The 26,390-nt window shown below is 50.1% G+C and overlaps 1 protein-coding gene across 3 annotated transcripts; it reads left to right on the top strand.

Moving 5' to 3' along the window:
* Positions 1-813: 813 nt before the first annotated feature.
* Ncmap (non-compact myelin associated protein) lies at positions 814-24,462 on the top strand. Of its 3 annotated transcripts, none has more exons than XM_021201048.1 (5): positions 814-1,160; positions 14,103-14,290; positions 18,207-18,289; positions 22,383-22,467; positions 23,646-24,447. In XM_021201048.1, exons 3-5 carry the CDS (start codon positions 18,214-18,216, stop codon positions 23,785-23,787), a joined length of 303 nt encoding a protein of 100 aa, XP_021056707.1. In that variant the 5' UTR covers positions 814-1,160; positions 14,103-14,290; positions 18,207-18,213; the 3' UTR covers positions 23,788-24,447. The 3 variants fall into 3 exon arrangements, with proteins under 3 accessions (XP_021056707.1, XP_021056705.1, XP_021056706.1); XM_021201046.1 differs by having other exon boundaries at positions 851-1,160; positions 18,204-18,289; positions 23,646-24,462; XM_021201047.1 differs by lacking the exon at positions 814-1,160 and adding an exon at positions 9,378-9,492 and having other exon boundaries at positions 18,204-18,289.
* The last annotated feature ends 1,928 nt before the right edge of the window (positions 24,463-26,390 follow it).

Genomic DNA, 26,390 nt, shown 5'->3' with positions numbered 1-26,390 from the left:
AAGCAATAATTCTTTTTTTTTTCTAAAACTTTATTTATTATAAATAAGTACACTGTTGCTGTCGTCAGACACACCAGAAGAGGGCATCAGATCTCATTACGGTTGTTGGGATTTAAACTCAGGACCTTCGGAGGAGCAGTGTTCTTACCCGCTGAACCATCTCGCCAGCCCAATAAATCTTTTTTAAATTTTGTGTGTGCGTATGTTCATGGAGGGAGGGGGTGGAGTTACAAGCAATTGTGCGTCGCCTGATGTGGGTGCTGGGAACCGAACCTACATTAAGCACATCTTCTAAGCCCACCCCACCCTCCGCGCTGGCTTTTAGATAGGAAACGGAATTTCCTCATGCTTGCGAGGCAAGCACTTGACCCACTGACCCATGCTAGCTGAAACTTACTATGTTTTCGGAGCCAGTCTTGAACTCGTAGTAATCCCCTTGCCTCTGCTGCCTGTGTGCCACTTGAAAATTAGTTTTTAATCGCGCGCAGGAGGAATTTCTGTCACCTGCCGACTGCCAGTCCTCTGGTCCTCGGATCCCACAGCCGGTCCATACTCTCACTCCATCACTCCATCAGCTCGCTTCATCCGTTGCGAGGTCCCTTCCTCCTCTTTTGTCTTCTCACAAGTCCAACCTAGAAGAAGTGGGTGCGGGGGTGCCAGACCTGAAGTCCCCTTGAGCGGCAGGAGGAGAGAGCGACGTGGGGACACTGCGGGGCGGTGCCTGAGCTCTGGGCAGGTGATGGGGGAGGGTGGTCACTAGTTGGGCGGGACGGGGCGGGACAGGACCGGGAGGCGACAGCGGCCGCAAGAGGCGGGGCTGGGGTGTGGAGCAGGTAGGGCGCAGGGCACGGAACGCGGGGGCTTGGAAGGACAGCGCACAGGGGCTCAAGCCCGCGGAAGACAGCTCTCGGGGCCCTAGGGGTCTCCAGCCTGGCGCGCGCCTTGGCGTGAGCCGGTAGCCGAAAGGTCAGCAACATCTCCCGGTTGCCTGCAGACGCCGGTGCACAGAGGTGTTCAGGGTGCAAGTCGAGAAGCACCCCGAAGCTGGCTGCATTCGGGGCGACATCTCTGGCATGCGGAAAACTGGTGGTTTCCTTGTCCGCTCCCGCGAAGTCACCAGGAGCGACCTGGACTCCCGGAAGAAAAGCCTTGAACTTGAGGTAGGAGCCTTGAACTCCCCTCCCCCTCGGGTCCTGAGTTCCCCTGGTTTAGAAACTGGGCATCCAGGAGAGCGAGCTGCTTCAGAGGCCCCAGGAGCTCTGCAGGCCAATGAGACCAGCACTCGGAGAAGAGGCCCGGGCTCCTACCAAAGTCAATAAGCTGTATGTTGAATCAGCCGCTCCTTGATAGTGGGAGACTCCAGTCCTGGGTACCTTGAGGTGGAAGGAAATTACTGCGATTCCTGCCTCCAAAGGGGCTGGATGGGGAAGTCCTGGGGTGTGGGAGGAAGATTCTTCTTGGAAGAGGGGTTGGGGGATTTGAGGAGCTGCAAAAGGAGCAAAGAAGCTGAAGTGGTACCCAATCAGAGTCCCTGCCTTGACCTGGCTGGCTGTCACCTTGAGGCAGCCTCTTCTTACCAGTTTCTTGTGCCTAAGTGAAACTTTCTTGTATCTAAATGAAACAGTGTCTTTGGTTTTACATAAGCTATTCCTTTCTACCAGATTGGCTCCTTAGGGCCCGAAACTGTGTCTGGTTCACCACTGCCTCACCAGCTCCAGTAAAGCTTCTCCCCATGCCAGTGGCTTTTCGCAGATATCAGCCCTCTGCTGGACATGGCATATTCAAGAGAGGCCAGGGCATGAGGTAGCCATGATGGCCCTGCCTCACTGCCCTGGGATGTGGGGCAGGGTGGCAGAACCAGGGAAGGCAGGAGAATCAGAAGTTTTAAGGTCTGCTGGGCAGTAGGAGCGCACGCCTTTAATCCCAGCACTCCGGAGGTAGAGGCAGGCAGATCTTTGAGTTCAAGGCCAGTTCCAGGGTTGCTAGGCCTCCATAGAGAAACCCTGTTTCAAAAGACAAACAAACAAACAAGCAAACAAATAGTTTAAGGTCATCTTTGGCTATGTAGCAAGTTCAAGGCCATTCTGGGATACACAGTGCCTTGTCTCAAAAAACAAACAAGCAGAGTACTGCAGAAACCCCCATGTTATGCTGCACTCTTTAGGTCTCTCTGTCCAGCCAGTAGCAGTGGCACATGGGTTCTCCTAGCTGGCTTCCATGCCCCTGGTTCCCCACCACCCCCACCTCCAGCAGGTTCTCCATCTCTTTCCTTCAGCCTATGGCCCATCTGGATTCCGTCTTTGCTTTAAGATCTGGTGGAATAGTTTCTTTGTGCCCTGTCCTCAGATGAATTCCTGGTCCACGGTGAGGGTAGATAGGCAGGAGGCAGAAAGTCAGGGAGGGGACAGAGCTGAGTCACTTGCCTGTAGTGGGGCTCCATGCTCCCCCACTCAGGGCGGCACCGGGGAAGGTGGAGCCGGCTGCAGGGTGGCAGGACCAGGAGAAGTTCCGTGGTCTGAAGCTCTCCAGCAACTTTACAGCTCGGTCTGAGAGTAGAAAAGAGGGTGTGTCTGTCTCGGAGACAAGGCTTGTTCTATAGCTAGTCTGGAGCCTGCTCTCAGGACCTGTGTGTGCCAGACATGCCTGAGCTGATGGGACCCCAAGCCAGGGTTCCAGTGGCAGCAGAGTGGGCAGTGTTAGAACGGGGCACCTTGCGAAATCATGAGGGTCTAGAAACCCAGCTGGCTTGTGCCAGAGGAGGGGAAGACCAGCAGGGACTTTACCCCACACTGTGCCCAGTGTCTGCATCTGGCTTAAACCTCGTGTCTCTGAGCTACCACTCCCTGATTTATCGATCAGCAGCAATTACTTAATAATCTCAGTGCCCCCTTTTGGGGAAACCTGTGTCTAGGACCTGCTGTGACAATTTTTAGGGCATGCTGCCATAGAAGTTTAAAATTCTTCCTACCACTGGGCATGGTGGAACCTTTCACCCGGAACTTCTCGAGAAGGCCTCCAGTCCTCTCAAACGTTCTGGGAGCCACACCTCAGCTCTCTTTCCAGCTGCAGACCTAAAGGATGCCCAGAGGACAAAGGCAGATTGCTCTCTGTTCCTCCCTCATCCAGCTGCAGTGTCTGGTCCTAGAGACATCAGCAGTGATTCCGTGAGCAGCCAGTGGGCCAGACTTCAGTCTACGCCTTTGGCTGGATTCTTCTGAAAGCCTCGGGCGCTCTAGGGATGGGACATTCATCCCTCCCCCCCTGACCCCCCCCCCCCGCAGTTGCACAAACAGGCTTCAGAAGTATGAACAGCCAGATGGTGTTCCCAGGAATGGGTCTGAGTCTGTCAGCCTATCTATCTCAGGCTCACCTCGAACTTGTTATGTAGCCAAAGAGGACCATGGAGTTCAAGGACCCCTACGGATACTAACACCTGTGACAGTCATATCCTGTATGTAAGATAGCGAAGCATAAACACAGTCTCCTCCATACTTGTTTGTTTGTTGTGTTGTTTTAAGACAGGGTTTCTCTGTGTAGCCCTGGCTGTCCTGGAACTCACTTTGTAGACCAGGCTGGCCTCAGACTCACAGTGATCCACCTGCCTCTGCCTCCCGAGTGCTGGGATTAAAGGCATGGGCCACTACCATCCAACTTTTTAAAACTTTTTTTTCTTCAAACTTTTAACCGTCTCTAGATTTCTGCTGATGCCTAAACACCTAAGACGCTGTAAGCAATTGTAAAACTGTTGGGGGAATAACAACCAGGTATGGCTCGGAGGTTAAGAGCACTGACTGCTCTTCCAGAGGTCCTGAGTTCAAATCCCAGCAACCACATGGTGGCTCACAACCGTCTGTAAAGGGATCCGATGCCTTCTGGGTGTCTGAAGACAGCCACAGCGACAGTGTACTCACATAAAAAGTGAAAGGCCAGGGCTAGAGCAGGAGCCAGCGAATCACCCTGATAAAGGAAGCGGAGGTGGCACTGTCCTTGGATCAGAAAGAAAAGAACCTTTCAATCTGTAGCCCCAAAGCCAGCCAAACTGTCCTCCAAACATGAACTCACCATAAAAACCTTCCTCGGCAAGTAAACAAAGCCTCAGAAGGCGGGGTCTCAGAAGGCGAGGTCTCAGAAGGTGGGGGGGGGGGGTCTCAGAAGGCGGGGCATAAGGACCCAGGGAGACTACTCAGAGGAAATAGTTAACTAGGAGAAGAAACAAACCCTGTGGGGGGCAGGGTAGAGGGTGATCGGCACTCCAGAGAGCAGGCTGGTTAGTGTTTGTTTGTTTTGTTTGTTTGTTTGGTTGGTTGGTTTTTCGAGACAGGGTTTCTCTGTATAGCCCTGGCTGTCCTGAAACTCACTTTGTAGACCAGGCTGGCCTCGAACTCAGAAATCCGCCTGCCTCTGCCTCCTGAGTGCTGGGATTAAAGGCGCGCGCCACCTCGCCCAGCATTTAGTTTTGTTTGAGACAGGGCCTTGAACCTCATGCCTCTGCCTCCAGGGTGCTGGGGTGGGTGCACCACCACGCCTGACTCTGCCAACTGAGCTACCTGCACAGATCTTTGTTTTCTTTGATTTGAGACAGGGTCTCACAACCCAGCCCAGGCCAGCCTTGAACTCGAGGTCCTATGGTGATCAGGGCTTCTTCTAAATATTGGCATGTCAGGGTGTTCCATGACCATTGAGAATGGGCCCACCTGGGAGCCTGGCAGCCTAAGCCATCTGTCAGGAATGGCAGGCCACAGGAACTGTTAAGCTAAGGGCACGCTATGGCTAGGCTCCATCCAGGGAGACTGAAGCTCAGCTGTGCCAGTGCTAACCCTGCCTGCCAAGGTCTCCAGGGTCACCAAAGCCCTTGCTTTGTTTGTTTGTTTGTTTTTGTTATTATTATTTCTTTTTTTTAAAGATTTATTTATTTATTTTATGTATTTGAGTACACTGTCGCTGTCTTCAGACAAACCAGAAGAGGGCATCAGATCCCATTACAGATGGTTGTGAGCCACCATGTGGTTGCTGGGAATTGAACTCAGGACCTCTGTGAGTTTTTTCTCCTCCAGCCCACTCACTCCCTGTTGTTGTTATTTCTGTTCATTTGTTTGGTTTGGATTGTTTGAGAGGAGGTCTCAGGTAGCTAAGCCTGGCCCTGTAGCAGTGGGTGACCTTGAACTTGCGACCCTCTGATCTCTGCCTCCTGGGTGGTAGGATTACGGGCACACACCACCACGCACCCTTCATTGCCCCGGAGCTCATCCGTTAGGCTAGGCCTGTCAGGCAAGTGAGGTCCAGAAATTCTTCTCTCTCCGTTTCCCCAGCGCTGAGAGCAAGGCCAGCACCGGGCATGGCTTTTACCCAGGTTCTAGGGTGTGAACTCAGGCGAGCACCTCACTGGCTGGGCCGTCTTCCCAGTACAGAATTCCCCGGTTTCCTTTGATTAAGTTAGTTCCTTGACAGTTTCACACTTATTTATGATACATTTAGCCACTCTCCCCTCCCCATCTCTTCCCCACCCCTCTTATGGGTCTCCATCATCCCATCCCTCCTCACCCCTGCCCTCCTCCCTCTCTGTCCCTTTCCCATCTCGTTTAGTGCCATCGGTGTGACTGTTGCATTGTGACTCCCCACCGAGACCTTTTGGATGCTGTTTTGTTTTTAATGTTTTATTACAGTTATTTATTTTGGGGGGTCCGTACGCCATGGCACACCTGTGGGGAGCTGGTACGGCTTATAGGGAAGTGTCCTTACCCACGAGGCCATTTTGCCAGCCCCTGGAGCCTGATTTTTTTTTTTTTTGTTTTTGAGACAAGGTCTCAGATTCACAGTATAGCTGAGNGGGTCCGTACGCCATGGCACACCTGTGGGGAGCTGGTACGGCTTATAGGGAAGTGTCCTTACCCACGAGGCCATTTTGCCAGCCCCTGGAGCCTGGATTTTTTTTTTTTTTTTTTTTTTTTTGAGACAAGGTCTCAGATTCACAGTATAGCTGAGACTGACTCTGATTTTATCTGGATTGGACTGTAAGCTGGACAAGCGTGGAGACCTTCCAGCAGGTTCAGGAAGGAAGCGAATCTGTCCGCTCTGTACCAGCTGAGGGCTTTTTGTACACATTTCACTTTACCCTGACGACAAACCCACCCACGCTGTCTCGGCTACTGTCCCGCTGCTATGATAAAGCACCCTGATAAAAAGCAACTTTGTGGGGGGCTGGGGAGATGGCTCAGTAGCCACCGACTGCTCTCCCAGAGGTTCTGAGTTCAATTCCCAGCAACCACATGGTGGCTCACAACCATCTGTAATGGGATCTGATGCCCTCTTCTGATGTGTCTGAAGGTAGGACAGTATACTCATATAAATAAGTAGGTTTATTTTAAACAAACAAACAAACTTTAGGGAGAAAGGGCTTATTTTGGCTTATGGTTCAAGGGCACACAGTCCATCTGCTATGTGGGAGGCATGGTAGTAGGGTGTGGAAGTGGCTGGTCACCTGCATCCAGAGTCAGGAAGCAGAACTCTTTTTGTATAGTCTAGAATCCCAGACCAGGCAGCCCCCCCCCCCGTCCCCCACCCAGTCTGCACTCCCACAGTTGAGCCCAGCCAGATCTCTCTTCCTCTCTCTGCCTTACGAATCTCTGTAGAGTAAATACCACCAATAAACCCCCAACATAAGCTTTGGACCCAGGGCCTCCTGCCTTCACCTCTCTCCTCTAAGACTCTGAGCTTTTCCCTCGTAGCTACTTAAAGGCACCTGAATGGACAGAGTCCGTACCATAGTTCTGTAGCGCTCTGCTCTGTGGTAAACATATGCGATTCTGGACTTCTTGGTAAGGAAATGAAGTCCCTGTTAGCCTGTTTAGCAACAGCCCCTCCTAGCCAGGGTTCCCTGACACTCAGAGCCAGCTGGGGCCACACAGTTCCCAGAAATGTGCAGTGACAGGGTACCTCCCCTGTTCAGTACCCTGGCACAGCCAGGGCATCTACCCAGCCTCTTCTGTGCCCAATACATTTGTCTGGTCTCTGCGCACCTCAGAGTGTCTTCCATAGTCCCTCCAGCCTGCTGAGGGAGGCAGTGAGGCGGGGCTCTGGGAAGCACAAGGTGTCTGGGTCCTGCCCTGATACTTGCGACCACGGTGAGTTAGCGTCTCGGAATCTAAGGGTCCTTGGGTGTGAGGTGGAGGGGATGTGATGGGGCTTCAGACAGATCAGAGTGTGAGACCTCAGGCCTAGAGCCATTATGAGCGCTCACCATGGCTCTTGATTGGAGGCCCCAGCCTCAGCAGGAGGCCCCGCCCACGACTGAAGTTCTTGGAACCCCATCAGCCTCTATGCAGCCTCTGGGACCAGAATATGTGCCACGCAGAAAAGAGGACATTTTTCACAAACCAAGGCCCTGAGCTCAGCTCTACAGAGAGTGAGGCATCAGGACCCAGGACTCTGAGCTCTGTAGAGGATCCTCAGAAGTCAAGACACGGGGTCCAGCAGATATGGGACAGGATGCCCAGACAGACGGACATCTAGAAAATCCTGAACCCATGTGAGAGCCATCAGGTACTGTAGGGAGCCCCACAATATTTTGAAATTATAGCTTCAGTGAAATTATAGCTTTTTTTTAAAGTCAAAGATAGGGAAGCTGGGATGGTGGTGGCACATGCCTTTAGTCCCAATACTCAGGGTTGCAGATCCCTAAGTTCAAAGCCAGCCTGGTCTACAGAGTGAGTTCTGGTCTCCCAAACCAACCAACCAAATCAAATCAAATCAAATCAAATCAAATCAAATCACGGTTGGGGAATGGACAGTTGTGGGGACTCCCTCTTGGAATTTCAGAATGTAGGAGGCTGGGGTTGGAGGATCGTGAATTTCAGGCTCACCTGGCCTATGACATAAGACTGTCTCAACAAGGGGTTGGGGATTTAGCTCAGTGGTAGAGCACTTGCCTAGCAAGCTCAAGTCCCTGGGTTCGGTCCTCAGCTCTGGGGAAAAAAAAAAAAAAAAAGGACAAAGACTGTCTCAACAAGGAAAAAAGAAATTGGGCGGCACTTTTTAAGGTGGAAGAAAATGTGGCCCCCATGTTATAAAAAAATAAAAAATAAAAAGTCCTTAGAGGTGTGGTGAGAAATATTAACTGTCAACTCCACAGGCTGTAGAATCCCACAAGAAGCAGGTTTCTGGGCCTGTCTGTGAGGATATCCCTAAATTAGGATAAGTAAAATGAGCAGGCCCATCTGAAATTCTACCACCACCACTGAGTGCCAGCAGCTACCACCGTGCAATCGACTCCTGACCTTCTCCTTCCTCACCCCAGACATGTGACTAGCCACCTCTTTACACCAGTCCTTCCCCTCCATGACTGTTGTACCCTCAACAGGGCCATGAGCCATTGGTAATAAGCCCTTCCTCAAACCTTGAGCCAAATAAGCCCTTCCTTACATTGACTTTGTTAAGAATTTTGTTACAGCAGCAAGCAAGGAACTAATACTCTCTTTTGTTGAACTCCTTGAACTCCTGCCCCTTATACTTCACCCTCTGGGTGCTGGGATTACAGGTGTGCACCACCATGCCCAGTCTATGCTGTGATGGGGATCGATCTACAGCCTTGTAGGTAAACACTGACAGTTGAATTGCGCCCCCCACCACCACAGGTAGCATTAAGATCCAAGCCCATCTGGGTCCAAACTGTCATCGTTACTATATCTCACTGGGTATTCCCTAATGACTTTATTTGATGGAGTCCTCTCAACCTGAGGTGGAGACACTCACCCCATTTTACAGAGGAAACCAAGGCCAGAAGAGAAGGGAGTTCTGTACCCACAGTTTCTTGTCTAGTCACTGAGGGAGTCCAGATCCGGTCCCTGGCCCTCTTGACCATCCCTGCCCCTGTTCAGAGCATTTCCTGTCTTCCACTGTGCCTTCCTTCTACCCTCTCTGTGACCCTGCACAAATGATGGTCTGCCTCTCTTCCCCCCCCCCCCCCGCTTTCTTCCCGAAGCTTCCAGCCCCCACAGAGGAATCCGCACAGCGTGCCCATCCTCCCTCACAGCCAAGCAGGAGCTGCTACTGCAGCCCAAGAGGCTGTGGAGAGAAGGAGGTGGCTTGCCAAGGCAAGAGCGCAGGTTTACATGAGGCTCTGGGTCCCCGGACAAATGCCCCTCTGTACCTTGAGGCCTATTGTGACTGGCAGCCGTCCAGCACTCACCACGGGCAGGTTTAGAAGCTGGGATTGGTCTCTCTGCAGCCCTCGCTGCAACCCAGCCCTGCCAGGTCCTGACTTGGGCAGGAAACAGGGGGTGTGCTTTCTCTGGAATGGAGACTGTGTGAGGCAAGCCAGTGTGGGAAGGGTGAGGGGCCACGCCCTGTACCACTCAGGAAGCCCAACGTCTTAAGGTAGTGAGCAGCTGAGAGGAAGGTCACTGGGTCCCCACTAGCCATTCCACAGGACAGAAAACTGCACTCTAGACAGAACAAGTGACTTTGGAACGGTCCCACAGCCAATGAGCAACAAAGGTAAGATTTAAATCCAGGATCCCTCCCTCTCGGGCCAACATTCCAGCTATCAGGGTCTCCACCATGCCCCCATGATCAGTTGTAGCCGTGAGATCAGGAGATATGGGCTCCCTGAAAGGAGCATTGGGTTCCTGGGACACCCTGTCTCCATTGAGCAGTGAGTCTCAGTCTGCCTATGATGCGACCCTTTTATAGAGAGTTCTTCATGTTATACTGACCCCAACCCCAAGATGACTTCATTGCTACTTCTTAACTGTAATTTGCTATGGTTATGAATCGTGGTATAACTATCTGATGGGCAGGATATCTGATATGAGACGTCCCCCAAAGGGATCTGGACCCACGGGTTGAGAACCCCTACCCCAGCGAGCTTTTCTCAATGTAAGTCATGCATGGTAAGCACTTGGAGCCTGCCACGTCCTCAGGAATGGCAGAAGGAGAGGCAGGAACCCAAATCCAGACAATGTCACACACAGTGCGCGGCTCTGTGACCCCAGCCCTTGGGAAACTGAGATAGGGGTGGAGTTACACAGTAAGATCAGGCTGAACTCTAACTTGTAGCAGTTCAAACTGTAGAGTTACTGGGATTATTATAGTGGTCTCCTATTTTTCTCTAAAAAGATTTATTTATTATATGTGAGTATACAGTAGCTGTCTTCAGACACACCAGAAGAGGGCATCAGATCTCATTACAGATGGTTGTGAGTCACCATTGGTTGCTGGGATTTGAACTCAGGACCTCTGGAAGAGCAGTCAGTGCTCTTAACCGCTGAGCCATCTCTCCAGCCCTGCTTTCCCATTTCTTTTTTTTTTTTCTTTTTTTTTTTCGAGACAGGGTTTCTCTGTGTAGTCCTGGCTGTCCTGGAACTCAGTTTGTAGACCAGGCTGGCCTCGAACTTAGAAATTCGCCTGCCTCTGCCTCCCAAGTGCTGGGATTAAAGGCGTGCGCCACCACGCCCGGCTCTGCTTTCCCATTTCTAACAGGCCTTATTTCTTAAGACAGACAAAAAACAGGCTGAAGAGATGGCTGAGTGGTTAAGAGCTCTCTGGTTTCTCCTTCAGAGGACCCAGGGTCAATTACAGCCTCTACACGGTGGCTCCCAACCATCTCTAACTCCAATTCTAGGAGATCTGACACCTTCTTCTGACCTCTGTGGGCACCAGGTAGCATGTGGTGCATAAACACAGTCAAAACTCTCACACACTACGATAAAATCAATACATCTAAAAACAATGGGAGGGGGCACTGGAGAGATGGCTCAGTCAATGACATGCTTGCCGCACAAGCGTGAGGACCAGAGTTTGACACACACCCCCTAGCACCCACATAAAAAGCTGGGGAGCAGGCAGTGCCTTTCATTCAGGAGCTGGGAAGGCAGACAGAAGGATCCCTGGGGCTCTCTACCTAGCCAGTACATGATGGACTTCAGGCCAGCCTGCAAACCCTTGGTTGGCACTTGAGGAATGACACCCAAGTTAACCTCTGTCCTCCACATGCACACTTATATGTGACTGTGGGGTGGGGGGAAACATTATTATTATGTGTATATATGATGTGTGTGTGTGCATGTGTGGGTGTTGGGTACATGTGTGTGTGCATATGAGAGAGAGAGAGAGAGTAGTGGGGGGAAGGGAGAGTGAATGACTTTGGGGAGTCGGTTCTGCCTTTGCACTCTGGGTCCTGGGGATCGAACTGGGGTCGTCAGGCTTGTGCTCTGAGCACTGTTACCTGCTGAGCTGTCTCTCCTGCATCTTGCTTTCAGTACGTGACTAAGTAACCCTGAGTTCTCTTGCTTCATGGGAACAGTACTGCCACGGCAGCGGGGCACTAAAAGAAACGGGGTGGGGGTTCTCAACAAGCCTGGTCATTACTGGTGGGTCACGGGCGAGTTATTTTATGCCTCTCTTGGCTGTTGCTGTACCCTGCTCCACGCTGCCTCCTGGGCTTCTCACGGAGGATGTGGAAGCAATGGGGGGACGGGTGTTGAAGTGAAATCTCTCCCTTGGCCTTGGCGGGGAGCTTGGATTCCACTGTAGCTCATCTACCAAACTCCAGCAGCCGATCACCTGTCACCTGTCACCTGTCACCTGTCTGTCCAGAGTGGGGAGTGTCCTTAGCTGGCAGAATCTTCTCGCCCTACCCCTTTCAGGCAGACATCTCACCCCAGGTACGCGTGCCCTTTTCTCCTGATTCTCCTGCCTATAGCTCTATGTCTGAGAGTGTTAGGGTACACGTGTACCACTACACCCAGGGCATGACCCCAGGCCAGGGAAGCACTGTACCAGTGAGCTATACCCCAGACACTACTGCCTGGGGTTGTTGTTGTTAGACATAGCCTTCTAACTCCAGGCTGGCCTCCAACTCACGATCCTCCTGAGTGTTGGGGTTCTTGGGTGTGTGTGCCACCACACCCAGCTACAGTTCCCATCTAATCTAATCCCCACAAGACCAGTGGAAAAGCTCTACTGGAACAGGTCCAAACAGGAACTGTGAAAGACAGTGGGTGAGGAGCCCAGATTGTAATGACAGAATTCAGGCAGGGATCGGGGACAAAAATAAAAAAGTAATTCTGAGCCTGGCATGAGGGCACAGCCCTTTGATGATTGGGAATTTGAAGCCAGTCCGCTCTTTGTAAAAAGTTCCAGGACAGCCATAGATTCACAAGTCTGTGATTCCGAAAAGAAAAGAAAAGCCATTATAAATATCTCAGGCTCCCTATAGCCCACTTTAAGGAATGCTGAAATGGAAGATATTTAACCCAGAAGAACGTTTTCAGGGACCACAGAATTGCTCTTTTCCAGGGTAGAAAAAAATCCTTAAGACTCTTGGGTTCTGCACGCTAGTTACCGACCTACAGCTAACTGCCACCGCCACCTACTGGACAGAGGTAGAATTGCCACGCTGCTCTCCGCAGTAGGGAATCCATGAGGTTTCACACAGAGCAGAGATCCTGAACCTGACAGGGTTGGTTTGTGGAAAAGATGGCAAAAGGGAGTAGGGCCAGCAGCGGGATGGGGGGGTGGGATGGGGTAACAACAAAGTGAACGTCATTGTCTGTAGCTCTAAAGAGCTCCAGTGTTTCAGAAAGTTGGAACTTTCTTTAATCTCATTTAAGTTTTTTCATTACTTATTTATTTCGTGTGTATGTCTGATGATGCATGGGTAGAGCTTAAAGGACAACTTGTACACATCCTCCCTCTTCATAAATCATGTGGGGGTTGAACTCGGATCATCAGGTTTGGCAGCAAACACCCCGATTTCATGTATTTATTTATTTACTTATTTATTTATTTATTTATATTTTATTTATTTATTTATTTTTTTGGTTTTTCGAGACAGGGTTTCTCTGCATAGCCCTGGCTGTCCTGGAACTCACTCTGTAGACCAGGCTGGCCTCGAACTTAGAAATCCGCCTGCCTCTGCCTCCCGAGTGCTGGGATTAAAGGCGTGTGCCACCACGCCCGGCCTATTTACTTATTTATTTGAATTATTGAGACAAGGGTCTCAACAGGCCGAACTCATGCTTGATGTGTGCCAGTGATGACCTTTAATATTTGACCCTTGCATGTTTCAGGTGTGCACACCGTTTATACAGTGTTGAGGACTGAGCCTGAGGCTGCTTCTTATGTGTTAGGCAAGAGTGTTACCTTCCGGGCTCTGCCCCCATGGAAGCCCAGTGGCTTTACTGTAACTGGGTTGCGGTTGGGTCTTTGTGAGTTTGTCTGCTGGGCATTTAGTTTTCTTGTCTTCTCCAGGGAGAAGCTTGGAAGCGCACGGCGGAGGACAAGGGCGGAGATGTTGTATTGAGGTGTTGGTGGGGGGCAGCATTTATCCTCCTGATGACACTTCTTACACTTGACCCCAGGGGGAGTCAAAGGGAAGATGTCAGCACAAAGGGTCATGACCTCCGCCACTTCCCAGCCCAGCCCCCACACAGGACCAGTTAACCAGCAGAGGGAACAACTGGCTCTTGTGGAGACGCTGGCTTGAGTAAAGTTAGGCTGAGGTGTGTCAGAGTGCGGTCAAGGGCTGGCTCCCTAGGAGCTGGGGTCAAAGCTGGGGTAAGCATTCTGGCTCTATGAGTGGAACCTTCCTTAGCCCTCTTGGGTCTCTGTCGATCTCAATACTCACGAAGGCCATCTCTTCTGTGTGTGTTCTCTGGGAAGCAGTCTAAGGGGGCAGGGGATTCATGGAGACCGACTGGGCATCCCAGAACCCAGCCTATGGCCTGGTATAGCTTTGGCTAAGAGCTACATTAGGTGGGGTTCCTGTCCACTCTGCCCCTCAGATGCCTCCTCTGTACAATGGGCACTGTGGCTGCACCCACTCCTCCAGAATGAAGATGAGGGTGGAATGGGATCCTGTCTGGGAAGCCAAGAGCCATGCTCATTACTGTGATTGTGAAATTAGCTTTGGTTTAGAAAAGGCCGGCCTTGCCCTCCCTAGAGTATCCCGACGTCCCATGGCCATGGGCACACACAGTCACTTGGTCCCCTGCCTTGGGTCTGGCTTGGTGAACTACAGTTGCCAGGGCCCCCACACATGAAAACATCCATACCCATAGCCATCAGTGTTTACCGCCCTCCTCCCACCTTCTCTGATGTGGCAGGAACAGAGATGCCATTGAGAGCTGTTGCTGCCGGCATGAGGCAAGATCGGCTCTGGGGTTGCTCAGTGTTCTTCTTGAAGGAGGAGTGACTGGCTGCCACCCGCACCTGGAACCCAGCACCCAGGAGGTGAACCCAGACAGACCCGAGGAGGAGCCTGTGTCCTGTGTCCTTGGGAGGCTGCTCACTGGTCAGTGTGCTTATACATGTGTGTATCTATGTGTATACATATATGTATGCTTGAATGAATCTGTAATGATGTGAGGGGGTATGAGGGCATATGTATGCGTGTATATGTGTTTATATGTGCATATATGCATGTGTGTGTATTTGTGTGAGTAGATGAGGGTGTGTATATGTATGTGTATGTGTTTATATGTGCATATGTACGTGTGTGTGTATTTATAGGGGAGTGGGTGGGAGTAGATGAGGGTGTGTATATATATGTGTATGTGTTTATATGTTCATATGTACATGTGTGAGTGTATTTATAGGGGAGTGGGTGGGAGTGGGTATGAGGGTGTATGTATGTGTGGCTATGTGTTTGTATGTGTGCATAAGTACACATGTGTGCATGTTTGTGTGAATCGGGGAGTGGATGGGAGTGGGCATGTGTATGCACGTGTGTGTATGTGTGCATCTGTGTGTTACTGCAGCGACTGGTCACTGCTCCCACCAGGTGCATCTTAGGGCAGGTGGGCAGAATGCGGGCAGGCATTGCAGTTGGCAAAGTCAGCTCCACAGGGCTGCTCTACAGCTTTTGGGATAACTGAACATAAGAGTGAGCTTCGTAGCTCTGAGTCTCGGGTCCTGATGGGAAGCCGTGGGAAAGGAAACCCTGTTTTCTGTGGCATCTTGTCCTGAGAGCAGTGGAGATAGACAGAAGGTTTGGGCAAGTGCATCTGAGCACCTCTGCCTCGCTGTGGCGGCAAAGGCAGGGGTCTGTCCGCAAGAGCCGAGCAGGGAGCCCTCCATCCTGATTTCTCACCCTTAGCCTATTTATTTGTTTATTTCTTTTTTTTAAAAGATTTGTTTATTTACTATATGTAAGTACACTGTAGCTGTCTTCAGACACTCCAGAAGAGGGCNTCAGATCTTGTTACGGATGGTTGTGAGCCACCATGTGGTTGCTGGGATTTGAACTCTGGACCTTCGGAAGAGCAGTCGGGTGCTCTTGCTCACTGAGCCATCTCACCAGCCCTATTTGTTTATTTCTTTAGAGACCGTATCTCACTTATCCTGGGCTTAGCTTCAATTCTGTTTGGCGCTGAGGATAACCTTGAAATCCTGACCATTCTGCCTGCATCTCTGCGGCGCTGGGATTACAGGCATTATCACTATGCCCAGGTCATTGAACTCCTAATAACAATCCTTTCCAGACTTGAGATGTCGCTCAGTGGGCCGAGTGCTTGCCTAGCAAGCGTGAAGCCCTAGGTTCAATGAACACACCGGTAATCCCAGCAGCGCTAGAGACGTGGAGGCCAGAGGGTCAATTCAGGCTCATCATTAGCTATGTAGTGGATTCAAAGCCGACCTGGAATACATGTACTGCCGTCTCAAAAAAACAAAGAGTAGTGTTCACAGCTTACTCCTAGCCCTCAGCTCCCTTGGGGCCAGGCCCTTGGTTTTGCAGACAAGCAGAAGCTGGGAGTAATTCTGTTCTTTGCTGCAGTCCTCCCACTGGCAAAGGGGAGATGATGCTGTATCTGGTAGGTAGAGCTAAAGAAGAACCAGACATGGCTGTATCTTCAAGGGGTGACAGGGCGTGTGCAAAGACAAGGCAGGGACACTAGCTGTGCTTTCTAACTCACAGAGGCTGTGGGACAAGAGAGAACAACCTTGCCAACGCTGTCTGGGTGGGAGTCTTCAGGGAAGGGTGGCTGGCTTGCGGCTATGTTCTTCCTACTGGGGAGCAGGTGGCCCACCCCAGCCCGTCTAAGGCAACCAGGTGACCGGAATCCAGGACAGAAGACAGGGGAAGTCTGTAGAGCCCTGTACGTTTCCTGGAGGGGGAGCTGAGCCATGGGAGGCCCTGAAAAATCACGAGATGGGAGTCAGGACCCTGAACTCGCAGTGGGGCAGAGAAAATGAAGGGAGAGCCTGTCCTATAGATGAACAGGGCTGGGCCACCAAGAGCCGTCTGATGGTAGTCGTCATCAGAGCCGCCAACTGAGTGAAGATGGCCTCCCTCATGTCTCAGGCAGATGCCTGTCCCTGCTTCCATTATAGCTGGGAGAATGTTGGTGGAAGGTCTCGAGAAGCTTACTGTAGAGCAAGGTTCTCAACCTGTGGGTCCCGACCCCTTTCCCAGGCGTCACCTGTCACATCTCCTGCATATCAGATGTTTACATCACGATTCCTAACAGTAACCAAACTGCAGTTATGAAGTAACACCGAGAATAATGTTATGGCTGGGGGGTCACCACAACATGAGGAACTGTGTTAAAGGGTCGCAGCATTAGGAAAGTTGAGAGCCACTGGTCTAGAGAGAGTAGGGGGCTAAAACCTGAGGCAGCCCGAACAAGAGGAGAGGGCAGGTTCCTTGTCTCAGCAATTCAGCGAAGCTGGCACGTGTCTATCTGTATAGCTATCTCTCTCTCTCTCTCTCTATCTATCTCTATCTCTATCTCTGTCTCTGTCTCTCTATCTATCTACATCTATATGTCTATGCATCTATATATCTATATCGGTTTATCTATATCTAAATCTAGATCTAGATCTATAGATCTATAGATAGAGCTCTATAGGGGTAGAACCCAGGGCTTCACATACCAGACACATGCTCTACTACTGAGCTAGATCCTCCGGCTCTAAAATAGTGAAGTGAAATTTTACTTATTTCCCTTCTTTTCCTGACCCCTGTAGTTCAAAACAACCATTTAGAACACCAGCCTGCTCTGAGGCATGCTCAGTCCATCCTGGCATTCCTGGCATTCCTGGCATTCCTGGCATTCCCTCCTGGTGGTGAAACTTGTAACCATGCACCTCCCAACCCACCCTGACCTTAAGGGGTTGAGTTTGTCTTCCTAGTAGTGACCTAGGAGAAGTGTACTGAATTCACACTGCTTTGGAGAAAAAAAACAAAAACACAAGTTTCTAGGCTGGAGAGATGGCTAACTGGTTACGAACACTGGCTGCCCTCCCAGAAGACCTGGGTTCTATTCCTAGACTCTACAAGGCAGCTCACAGCCATCTGTAAATTCAGTCCCAAAAGGTCTTATGCCTGCTTCTGACTGCCACCTGCACCAGACAGACAGACAGACAGAGAGACAGACAAGTAAAAGGACTCATATCCAAAAAAATAAAGTAAGTCTAAATAAATAAAAAATATTTTAAAAAGAAAAACCAAGTTCCGAATTCCTTGCTGAGCAAGGTGGCGGCACACATCTGTGATCCCAGCACTGGGGAGGTGGAGGTCAAAGTCACCCTCAGCTATAGCCGGAGTTAAGAGGTTAGGCTGCCTGGGCTATGTGAGACCCTGTCAGAAGAGACGGGAGGAAGGGAAGGGTCTCATCTTTACTTGCTGCCAAAAGAAACTGTGTGTTTGAGAATTCTAGAATCATCTAGGAAATGAGGGAAAGAGGCTTTGTACAGACTCGGTAAGACTAATCCAAGGTGTTTTGGCTTTTTTGTTTGTTTTGTTTTTTGTTTTTTGTTTTTATTCTTCAGCTGACAGCAAGAGGATTCATTGTACACGTGTTACACTTGACCACAAGAGAGACCAGAACTAGTCCAGGGTGCCAAAGGTCCAGGGCAGAGGGTCAGCGGGACTGTTTGGTCTGTTTTGGTCGTAGGAAAGGCAGTCATTTTCCCAGGTGATCATGGCGAGGTGACGTTGCGGATCTACTGAGACTTATTACCAACAGCAGCACGCAGTCCAACAGCTTGTCCCGATGTCCCGGCCTTCAGCATCCCTCACTTCTGCTCCTGCAGGTGTCGTGGGTGCACAGGCTGGTTTACTTGGACCTCTGACTCATATTTCTTCCCTTGTGCCTCAGCCTGCGCAGTCTCTTCTTCTGCCACTTTGCTCTCATAGCGCAGGAATCTCAAGGAAGATGGCGCTAAGGCCAAGAGCCTAATCCCAAATTCTCCTTTGTTCTCAGCAGGGTCGAGATGACCACAGCCACCACTTTGGGGGACGCCGTCTTCTCGCTGAACATGACCAGGGGAGAGGACGCCCTGTATAAGAGTAAGGTGGACTTGGGGGAAGGTGGCCAGGGCCAGTTCTGGGGTCAGCTTCCTGGTCCCGTCACTTGCCAACCCTGTGCAAGGCTGCTTTGTCCTGGGCCGCAGTTCCCTCACCCGTGAGACAGAGAATCCTAATGAAGACCCTGGAGGAGGTTGTGGTGAGAGTGTAAATGAGCCCCGGGGAGGGCCTGGTTCCCGTAGATACGCACAGCACATTAACCACCCCAAGCACCATGGCGAATAACTGCACGACGGGCTGCCGCTCCTCTTTGTCTCCAACAAGTCCTGGCGTCCAGGGAGGGATGGAAGTTTGAATCTCTCAAGAGATTGAAGTGGGTATCCTTGAAAAGTTAACTGCTTGCTAAGTTTGGTAGCACACACCTTTCATTCCAACACTGGGGAAGCAGAGGCAGGAGGATCTCTGTGAGTTCAACGGCCAGACAGGGCTATACAGAGCGAGATTCTGCCTTGAAGATGATAACCACAGAATTAAAAGGAAACTGCTCATATACCATTTTTTTCTTCCCTCCCCCCCTTTTTTTTGAGGGTTTCTCTGTGTAGCCCTGGCTATTCTGGACCTAACTCTATAGACCAGGCTGGCCTCAAACTCAGAGATCACCTGCCTCTGCCTCCAGAGTCCTGGGATTAAAGGCGTGCAATACCACTGTTCAGTTGCCTAGCAGTCATGAAGCCCTGGGTTATTCCCAGCACTGGCGATGTGGGAACAGGAAGATTGGGAGTTCAAGGTTATCTTCAGCTACATAATAAGTCTGAGAACAACTTGAGCCATATGAGACCTTGTATATTAGTTTACGTCTCTGTTGCTGTCATGAACACCATGGTTAAAAGCTACTCTGGGAGGAAAGGGTTTGTTTTAGCTTAAGGCTTACAGTTTATCATCACGGGGACCTGAGGTATGAACATGAAGTCAGGAGCTGAAGCAGCAACCAGGGAAGAGTGCTGATCACTGGCCTGCTCCTGTGGCCTGCTCCTGTGGCCTGCTCCTGTGGCCTGCTCCCATGGCCTGCTCCCGTGGCCTGCTCCCGTGGCCTGCTCAGCCTGCTTCTGATACAACCTAGGCCCTCTCACCTCAATCATTATTCAGGAAACCGTCCTGCAGACACAGGTCCGCAGGCTGATCAGATGGAGGTAACTCCCCAACAAAGTGCATTCACCATGACACTAGAATCGGAGGGATATCAGCGACTCCAATGTCCTGTTCCCCAAAGGACCCCCCCCATATACTGATTAGTTATTTATGGTTTTGAGTTTTGTATGATGGGGAAGAGAGCCATATGTGTTCTTTGTATTTGGCTTCTTTTTATATGCATGAGTGTTTGCCAGCATGTAAGTGCACTATGTGTGTAGTGCCTGTGGAGGCCAGAAGAGGGCGTCAGATACCCAGGAACTAGAGTTACAGATGCTATGGATGCTGGGAATGGAACCTGGGACCTCTGGAAGAGCAGCCTGTGCTTATAAACCACTGAGCCATCTCTCTGGTCTTGTATCTGGTATCTCCAGCTGAACCTTGTGTTTCTAGTCATGTATGTTAGTGTTTTGTAATGTCGTATCCTATTCTCCGTGCCTGAAAACATCCTAAAGTATGTTATGGGCTAGACTACCTTATCAAACCACTTAGCATTCAATAATTTTGTTAACATTTTCAAACAGCCTTTCAACCTTGAGGATTAGTTACCCCCTAAATATGAAATTCCCTCTGAAGTGACAAATTAAGCTTAAAGCGTGAATGTATTTGTGGTTCTGGAGGCTTTCAAAACTCTGACAAGGACGTTGTTCTCAAGCCTGAAATGGGAGTCTGGCATTGAAAATGTATTGAGCTTAGCCTCCGACCCAGTACGCTACAGGGCATGTATACTAGCCTTGTGTGTAAGAGCAAAAGATCGAAAACACAAACGCACTCAGTAGGAACTTGATGAACAAAGCATGGCACAACCAGATCAGGGTAAAGTGCAGTCATTGAAACCATGGAGAGATGGAGGTGATAAGACCAAAAGATAACACATGAAATTGTCCTAGCTGGTGTGTGTGTGTGTGTGTGTGTGTGTGTGTGTGTGTGCACATGCGCACATGTGCGTGTGCACAATAGTATGCCAGACTCTCTGGAACTGGAGTTACAGGTGGTTGTGAGCCATATGATGTAGGTACTGGGAACCCAAAACTGGGTCCTTTGCAAGAAGAGTGTGTACTCTTAGCTGTAGATCCATCTCTCCAGCCCCCTTATTTAGCTTTATTCTGTTTTAGGACAGGAGACATGTAGTTAGACTGGCCTTGAGCTTTCTGTGTAGTTGAAGCTGACCTGGGACTCCTGATCCTTCTGCCTCTGCCTTGAGTGCTGGGATGCCAGGTGTGCACTCCCACAGCTGGAAATCCAGGTGTCAATTTAACAATTGCACCTGGAAGAATATTTCCTTAGGACAGCTGTTTCAGGCAGAAGACTGACATTTTAAAAGATTTGCTCTTATCTGATGTATTTGCTCGTATTTTATGTGTTTTGCCTACATGAGTGTGCACTGCGAGCATGTAGTGCCAAAATGGCCAGAAGAGGGCGTCAGACCCTACAGGTACTAGAGTCACAGAAGGGTGTAAGACTTTGTGTGGGTTCTGGGAACTGAACTTGGATCCTGTGTAGGAGCAACCAGTGCTCTTAACTGCTGAGCCTTCTCTCTCCAGCGCCTGTCCCTAAAACCTTACCAGACTGTGGTATGCACACACATGGCTGCACCAACGGATGTGTAGGTAGGCCCATGAACATCCTTGCCCATGTTTTGCTTATTTTTGCATTTTCCAAATCATCTTTTTTAAAAAAAAAAACCCCACATTAATTGCACATTATCAAAAGCGGGGGCTGGAGAGATGATTCAGCGGGTAAGAGCACTGACTGCTCTTCCAACAGTCCTGAGTTCAATTCCCAGCAACCACACGGTGGCTCACAACCACCGGCAATGAGATCGGATGTCCTCTTCTGGCGTGTCTGAAGACAGCAACAGTGTACTTATTTAAAATAATAGATAAATGTTTGGGCCAGAGCAAGCAGGGACTGAGCAAGCGGGGTTGGCCGGAGCGAGCAGAGGTCCTAAAAATTCAACTCCCAACAACCACATGAAGGCTCACAACCATCTGTACAGCTACAGTGTACTCACATACATAAAATAAATAAATAAATCTTCAAAAAGAGGGGAGGACGTTGTACTGATCTGTTCTGCAGACGTTTAGAGCTGTGCTGATAGGAGGAGTCAGGCAGACACCGTGGCACATACCTACAAATCCCAGCCCTTTAGAGTCAGAGGGGGAGAATCAGGAGTTCAAGGCCGTCACTGGCGCCTCTGCTGTGGGCCTGAGCTGAGATAGAGACAGCGTGGTGAGCTGCCCACTCATGATGCGGGAGGCAGAGATAAATAGAGAAACACGATAAGGTGACCTTCAAGAGCCCTAGTGTCCCTTCCTCCTACCAGGCCCCTCCCCCATACAGTTCCTGTCACCTCCCAATAGTGCCATCAAACTAAAAATTCAATAGCTAAATCTGATTAGATCAGGGCCAATGATCAGTAACTCAGTCCAATAGCCAGAGAACAAACCATTACTCTGTGAGATTTAGGCAGCCACTCAGATCTAGGCCATGCATGACAAGGGTGGACTGGGGGCCCCCAATCTGCATGTTAGCTCCTGTCTTTACTGTCTCTGTTCTCTCTTATTTTGTATTTAAATTCATTTACCCTTTTTAGTGTGTGTGTGTGTGTGTGTGTGTGTGCGCGCATGCGCGCGCACATTTGCTTGTGTGTGTCCATGCTGCATAAGTGTTCCCCCTGACACACACTCGGAGGTCAGAGGACACCCTCAATACCAGCCCTGTCTTTCTAACTACCTTGCCTGTAACAAGGTTTCTTTGTTATTTTCCCCGCCGTACCCCAGCATACACCAGGCTAGGGGGCCTGAAGGCTTCTGTGGGTCCTCCTGTCTCCGCCCACCATGCCCATAGGAGCCCTGGGATCCCCATGTGGACTTGTGCAGTTTCTGGGGACTCATACGTGTCTGATTAAGAGCTTCTCCCACTTCTGGTTCCCTCTTCTCTGCAGGTTCTGGAGCCATCGTGGCTGCCATCGTGGTGGTTGTCATCATCATTGTCACCTTAGTGCTGATCCTGCTGAAGATGTACAACAGGTACCAGAGGCCCAGGATGTTCTGGTTCTCCTCCCCCATACGCAGCCCTCTCAGCCATTCCACCTGTAGACTGTTAGCTATCTTGCCATGCGTGACCCTGCCCTCCTGACCTCTATGCCAGAGCTGAGGTTCAAACCCAAACCTTGCGGTTTCAAAGAAAATACTCCCACCATAGCATGTAACAATAACAGGGGCAAGGGGTGTGGTTTGGGAGGAGGGGCTCTTGCCTAGCATCCGTGAAGGCCTGGGTTTGATTCCCAGGACTGTCTAAATCAAGTATGGTGGCACTCAGAAGATAAAGGCAGGAGGACCAGACGTGTACAGGATGAACTTGAGGCCAGCCTGGGCTACATAAGGTCTTGAGGCCAGCCTGGGCTACATAAGGTCCTGTCTCAAAGCCAACAACAATAGTAGCATTCAGTGTTATTTTTAAAGCCTTTGGGGGGTGCTACCATGAGAACCTATCGGAAACAAGGAAGCAGCCTTGAATTCCAGTGTCCCCTAAGGAGTTAGGATCTATCAGTGGATGAAATATCACATCAGAACTCACTATTGGTTTTTTTGTTTTGTTTTGCTTTTTCGAGACAGGGTTTCTCTGTGTAGCCCTGGCTGTCCTGGAACTCACTCTGTAGACCAGGCTGGCCTCAAACTCAAAAATCCACCTGCCTCTGCCTCCCGAGTACTGGGATTAAAGGCGTGTGTCACCACGAGAACTCACTATTGTTAACTACTGAATGGTATTTATGGTATATAGAATGAAGATAGAATATGCAGTTTGCCAATTTGTTTGAGATAGTGTTTTCCTAGGTAGCCCAGGCTGGCCTCAAATGTTCCTGCCTCAGCCTTAAAAGTCCTGGGATTGTAGACATTTTAAGTCAGTTCTCTTCTCAATTACAGTAAGATGCTCTGAAATATTCCTAGCAAAATATTTAGCATGCAGACTCAGGCTACAAACCTTGAATGGCTTCCCTTAGCCTTGAGTGTGGCCATGCTCGGATTCCATTCACTGTCAGGGACAGATAGAAGTTTAGCAGTTTAATTTAAACAGACTGTCCCACAGTGAGCCAGGCTGATGTTGACGGACTTTCCCAATTTTAACAGTGGTGGCGACTGAACAGTGTGACCTCATGATGAGCCACCGTCACAGAGCCCATTCTTCACCATCTCATTTGTTGCAGGAGAATGAGGACCAGGCGGGAGCTGGAACCCAAGAGCCCAAAGCCACCTGTCCCTCCTGCCCTGGACCCCAACAGCAATGGCAGCCAGCAGCCTGCTACTGTGACCTTCGATCCTGCCAATGTCCATGTGGAGACTCGGTGACCCTGCCTTAGCACCATCCCTGCCTCTGCAAAGAGCTTTGATGACCTGAGAATCCACTCTGCTGGCAGCTTCACCGAGTTCTTTCTGGTTGGGTAAACTGAGGCACCTTTCATACAGCCCCTGCAGCTTGAAGCCACCCTCACCTGTGCTCTGGCCACCCCAGCTATGTCCACGTCCCTGCTGCCACTCGACCAAAGCTCTGAGGACATTCTATTGTTACCTGACGAGAAGCACTGTGCTGGGGAAACTGGTGTGAGTCTGGTTGTCACCTCACAAGCGTGACAGCTAGACACTTGATAGACAGACAGACAGACATCTGAGTCTTCTGCTCAGGGTCAGGGAGTGTTAATGGGAATGTTCCCCAGGGAGCCACTGGGAGCATCTCAGCTTAAGGGCGTGTCCACAGCTTCCTCAATCCCACAGCCAGATGCAGGGAAACTAACTTGGGCTAACTAACCACAAAACCAACTTGGTAACAATGTCTAACTGGTCCAGTATTAGATAGCCACTAGCTAGCTCCTGATGGCCGGTTCTCCCCCTTTAACAAAGGGTACAGAGGCTGGACATGGTGGCACGTGCCTGTCATCGCAGTGCTCAGTAAAAGCAGGAACACTGTAATTGCAGGACCAGCTTTGACCACATACAGAGATGCTTCTCTTTAAAAAAAAAAAAAAAAAAAAATATATATATATATATATATATATATATATATATATATATATATAATAGTATTCTTCAAAACTTCTACTTCATTAATAGTCAGAAGGATGAGATACCCCAAGGAGCAGAGGCTAGCTCCAGGATGAGAAGCAGAGGGCTGGGGAGATGGCTCAGCAGGTAAGAGCACTGACTGCTCTTCCAGAGGTCCTGAGTTCAATTCCCAGCAACCACATGGTGGCTCACAACCATCTGTAATGGGATTGGATGTGTGTCTTCTGGTGTGTCTGAAGAGAGCTACAATGTACTCATATATATTAAATAAATATATATATAAAATAAATAAATAAATTTAAAAAAAAAAGGATGAGAAGTAGAGGCTAGCTCTAGGATGCGCAGAGGCTAGCTCAAGGATGAGAAGTGTAGGCTAGCTCTAGGATAAGAATTGTTGCATTGTCCATGGTCCTGGTGTGGAAGCTGCTCTGGGCTCCTTCTGCTGCCCCAGGTGGACTACCCTGACCCCCCATTTTCTGGCTCCCGTTTATTTTGTTGCTAACCTTCCCTGGCAGTCCTCTTGCCTCTGGGGACATGTTGAGCCCATTAAACCTTGTATTTCCTGCATGCTTCTTTGTCACCTTGCTGAGTCAAAGCACAACGTAGTCAACTGATTCTCTGTGACAGCTGACCCCTGACCCTGGGCCAGAAGACAATCCACAATCAAGGACAAACATTTTAGGATTAAGATTTACATCCAGCCAGGCAGTGGTGGTGCACAGCTTTAATCCCAGCACTTGGGAGGCAGAGGCAGGCGAATTTCTGAGTCCAAGGCCAGCCTGGTCTACAGAGTGAGTTCCAGGACAGCCAGGGCTATACAGAGAAACCCTGTCTCGAAAAAGAAACCAAAAAAGAAAAAAAAAAAAAGTGTAAGAGAGAAAACAAGAGAGCAGGCCACCTGACATCCTCGTCTGACCTCCTGGTTTGCTCACAAGGGAATATATGCCAGGTACATGCAACACACACACAAATACACACAACTTTTTGTGTGTCTTAGGGAAACAACAAGGTCTTACTATGTAGCTCTGACTGGCTTGAAACTCTGTAGACAGGGCTGGCTTTGAATCAACAGAGCTCCTCCCGCCTCTGTCTCTTGAGTGCTGGAATTAAAGTGTGCACCACTACCAACACACACACACACACACACACACACACGCGCGCGCGCGCGCATCACAGCTAAAAATATTTATGTGATTCAGCCTAGGCATGGTGGCTCCCACTTATAATCCCAGCACTTAGAGGTAGACAGAGCCACATAGGAGGATCAAGAGTTTAAGGTCATCCTTGGCTACACAGAAAACTCAGGAGCACCCTGGACTACACAAAATGTGGCTCTGCAGCCATCTTCCCCTTCTGCGTTAAGTACCCATCACTCTCCAGGCACCGGGAGGGCATCTGCTAGTTATCTCAGAATTTCTTTCTCTCTGTGAGTCTGGCAGGCCATCTTTCTTTCCACTCTCAGATGAGAAGTTCCAGTTCACAAAGTGTAGGGACCTCCCGGGAGTCACATGCCTGGTGAGATAGAGACAGGGCTCAAAGGAGGGTCGGTCCCCGCTTGGCAGAAGCCTTTCCATTGTATCTTCTTCCTTTCACCCTTCCCCAAAGCTGTCAGCTGCTCTGAGAATGGATGCCCAGCTAGGCAGCCTTGTCCCTGTCCTGTGTGGGGACAGGGATCTGGCTTCCCAGCTGCAAGTGGGAGAAAGGCCATTTTGGTGGCCTCTGGTTGACTTTCATGACCATAGCCAAGATGGCGTTCTCTGACCCACCCGTGCTCGCAGTGTCCCGCTTCACTTGCTTCCCACTGAGGCCCTGGAGAAGCCCTAATAGATAATCCTTCCCTGAACATGCTCTGCTTTCAAAAGCAAAACAGAAACAAGCAAGCAAAACCCTTG

Source organism: Mus pahari, chromosome 6 (assembly GCF_900095145.1).
Source record: "Mus pahari chromosome 6, PAHARI_EIJ_v1.1, whole genome shotgun sequence".
In the NCBI taxonomy this organism is placed as follows: domain Eukaryota; kingdom Metazoa; phylum Chordata; class Mammalia; order Rodentia; family Muridae; genus Mus; species Mus pahari.
The sequence above is the reverse complement of the archived record's forward strand: the minus strand, read 5'-3'. Positions and strand labels throughout refer to the sequence as shown.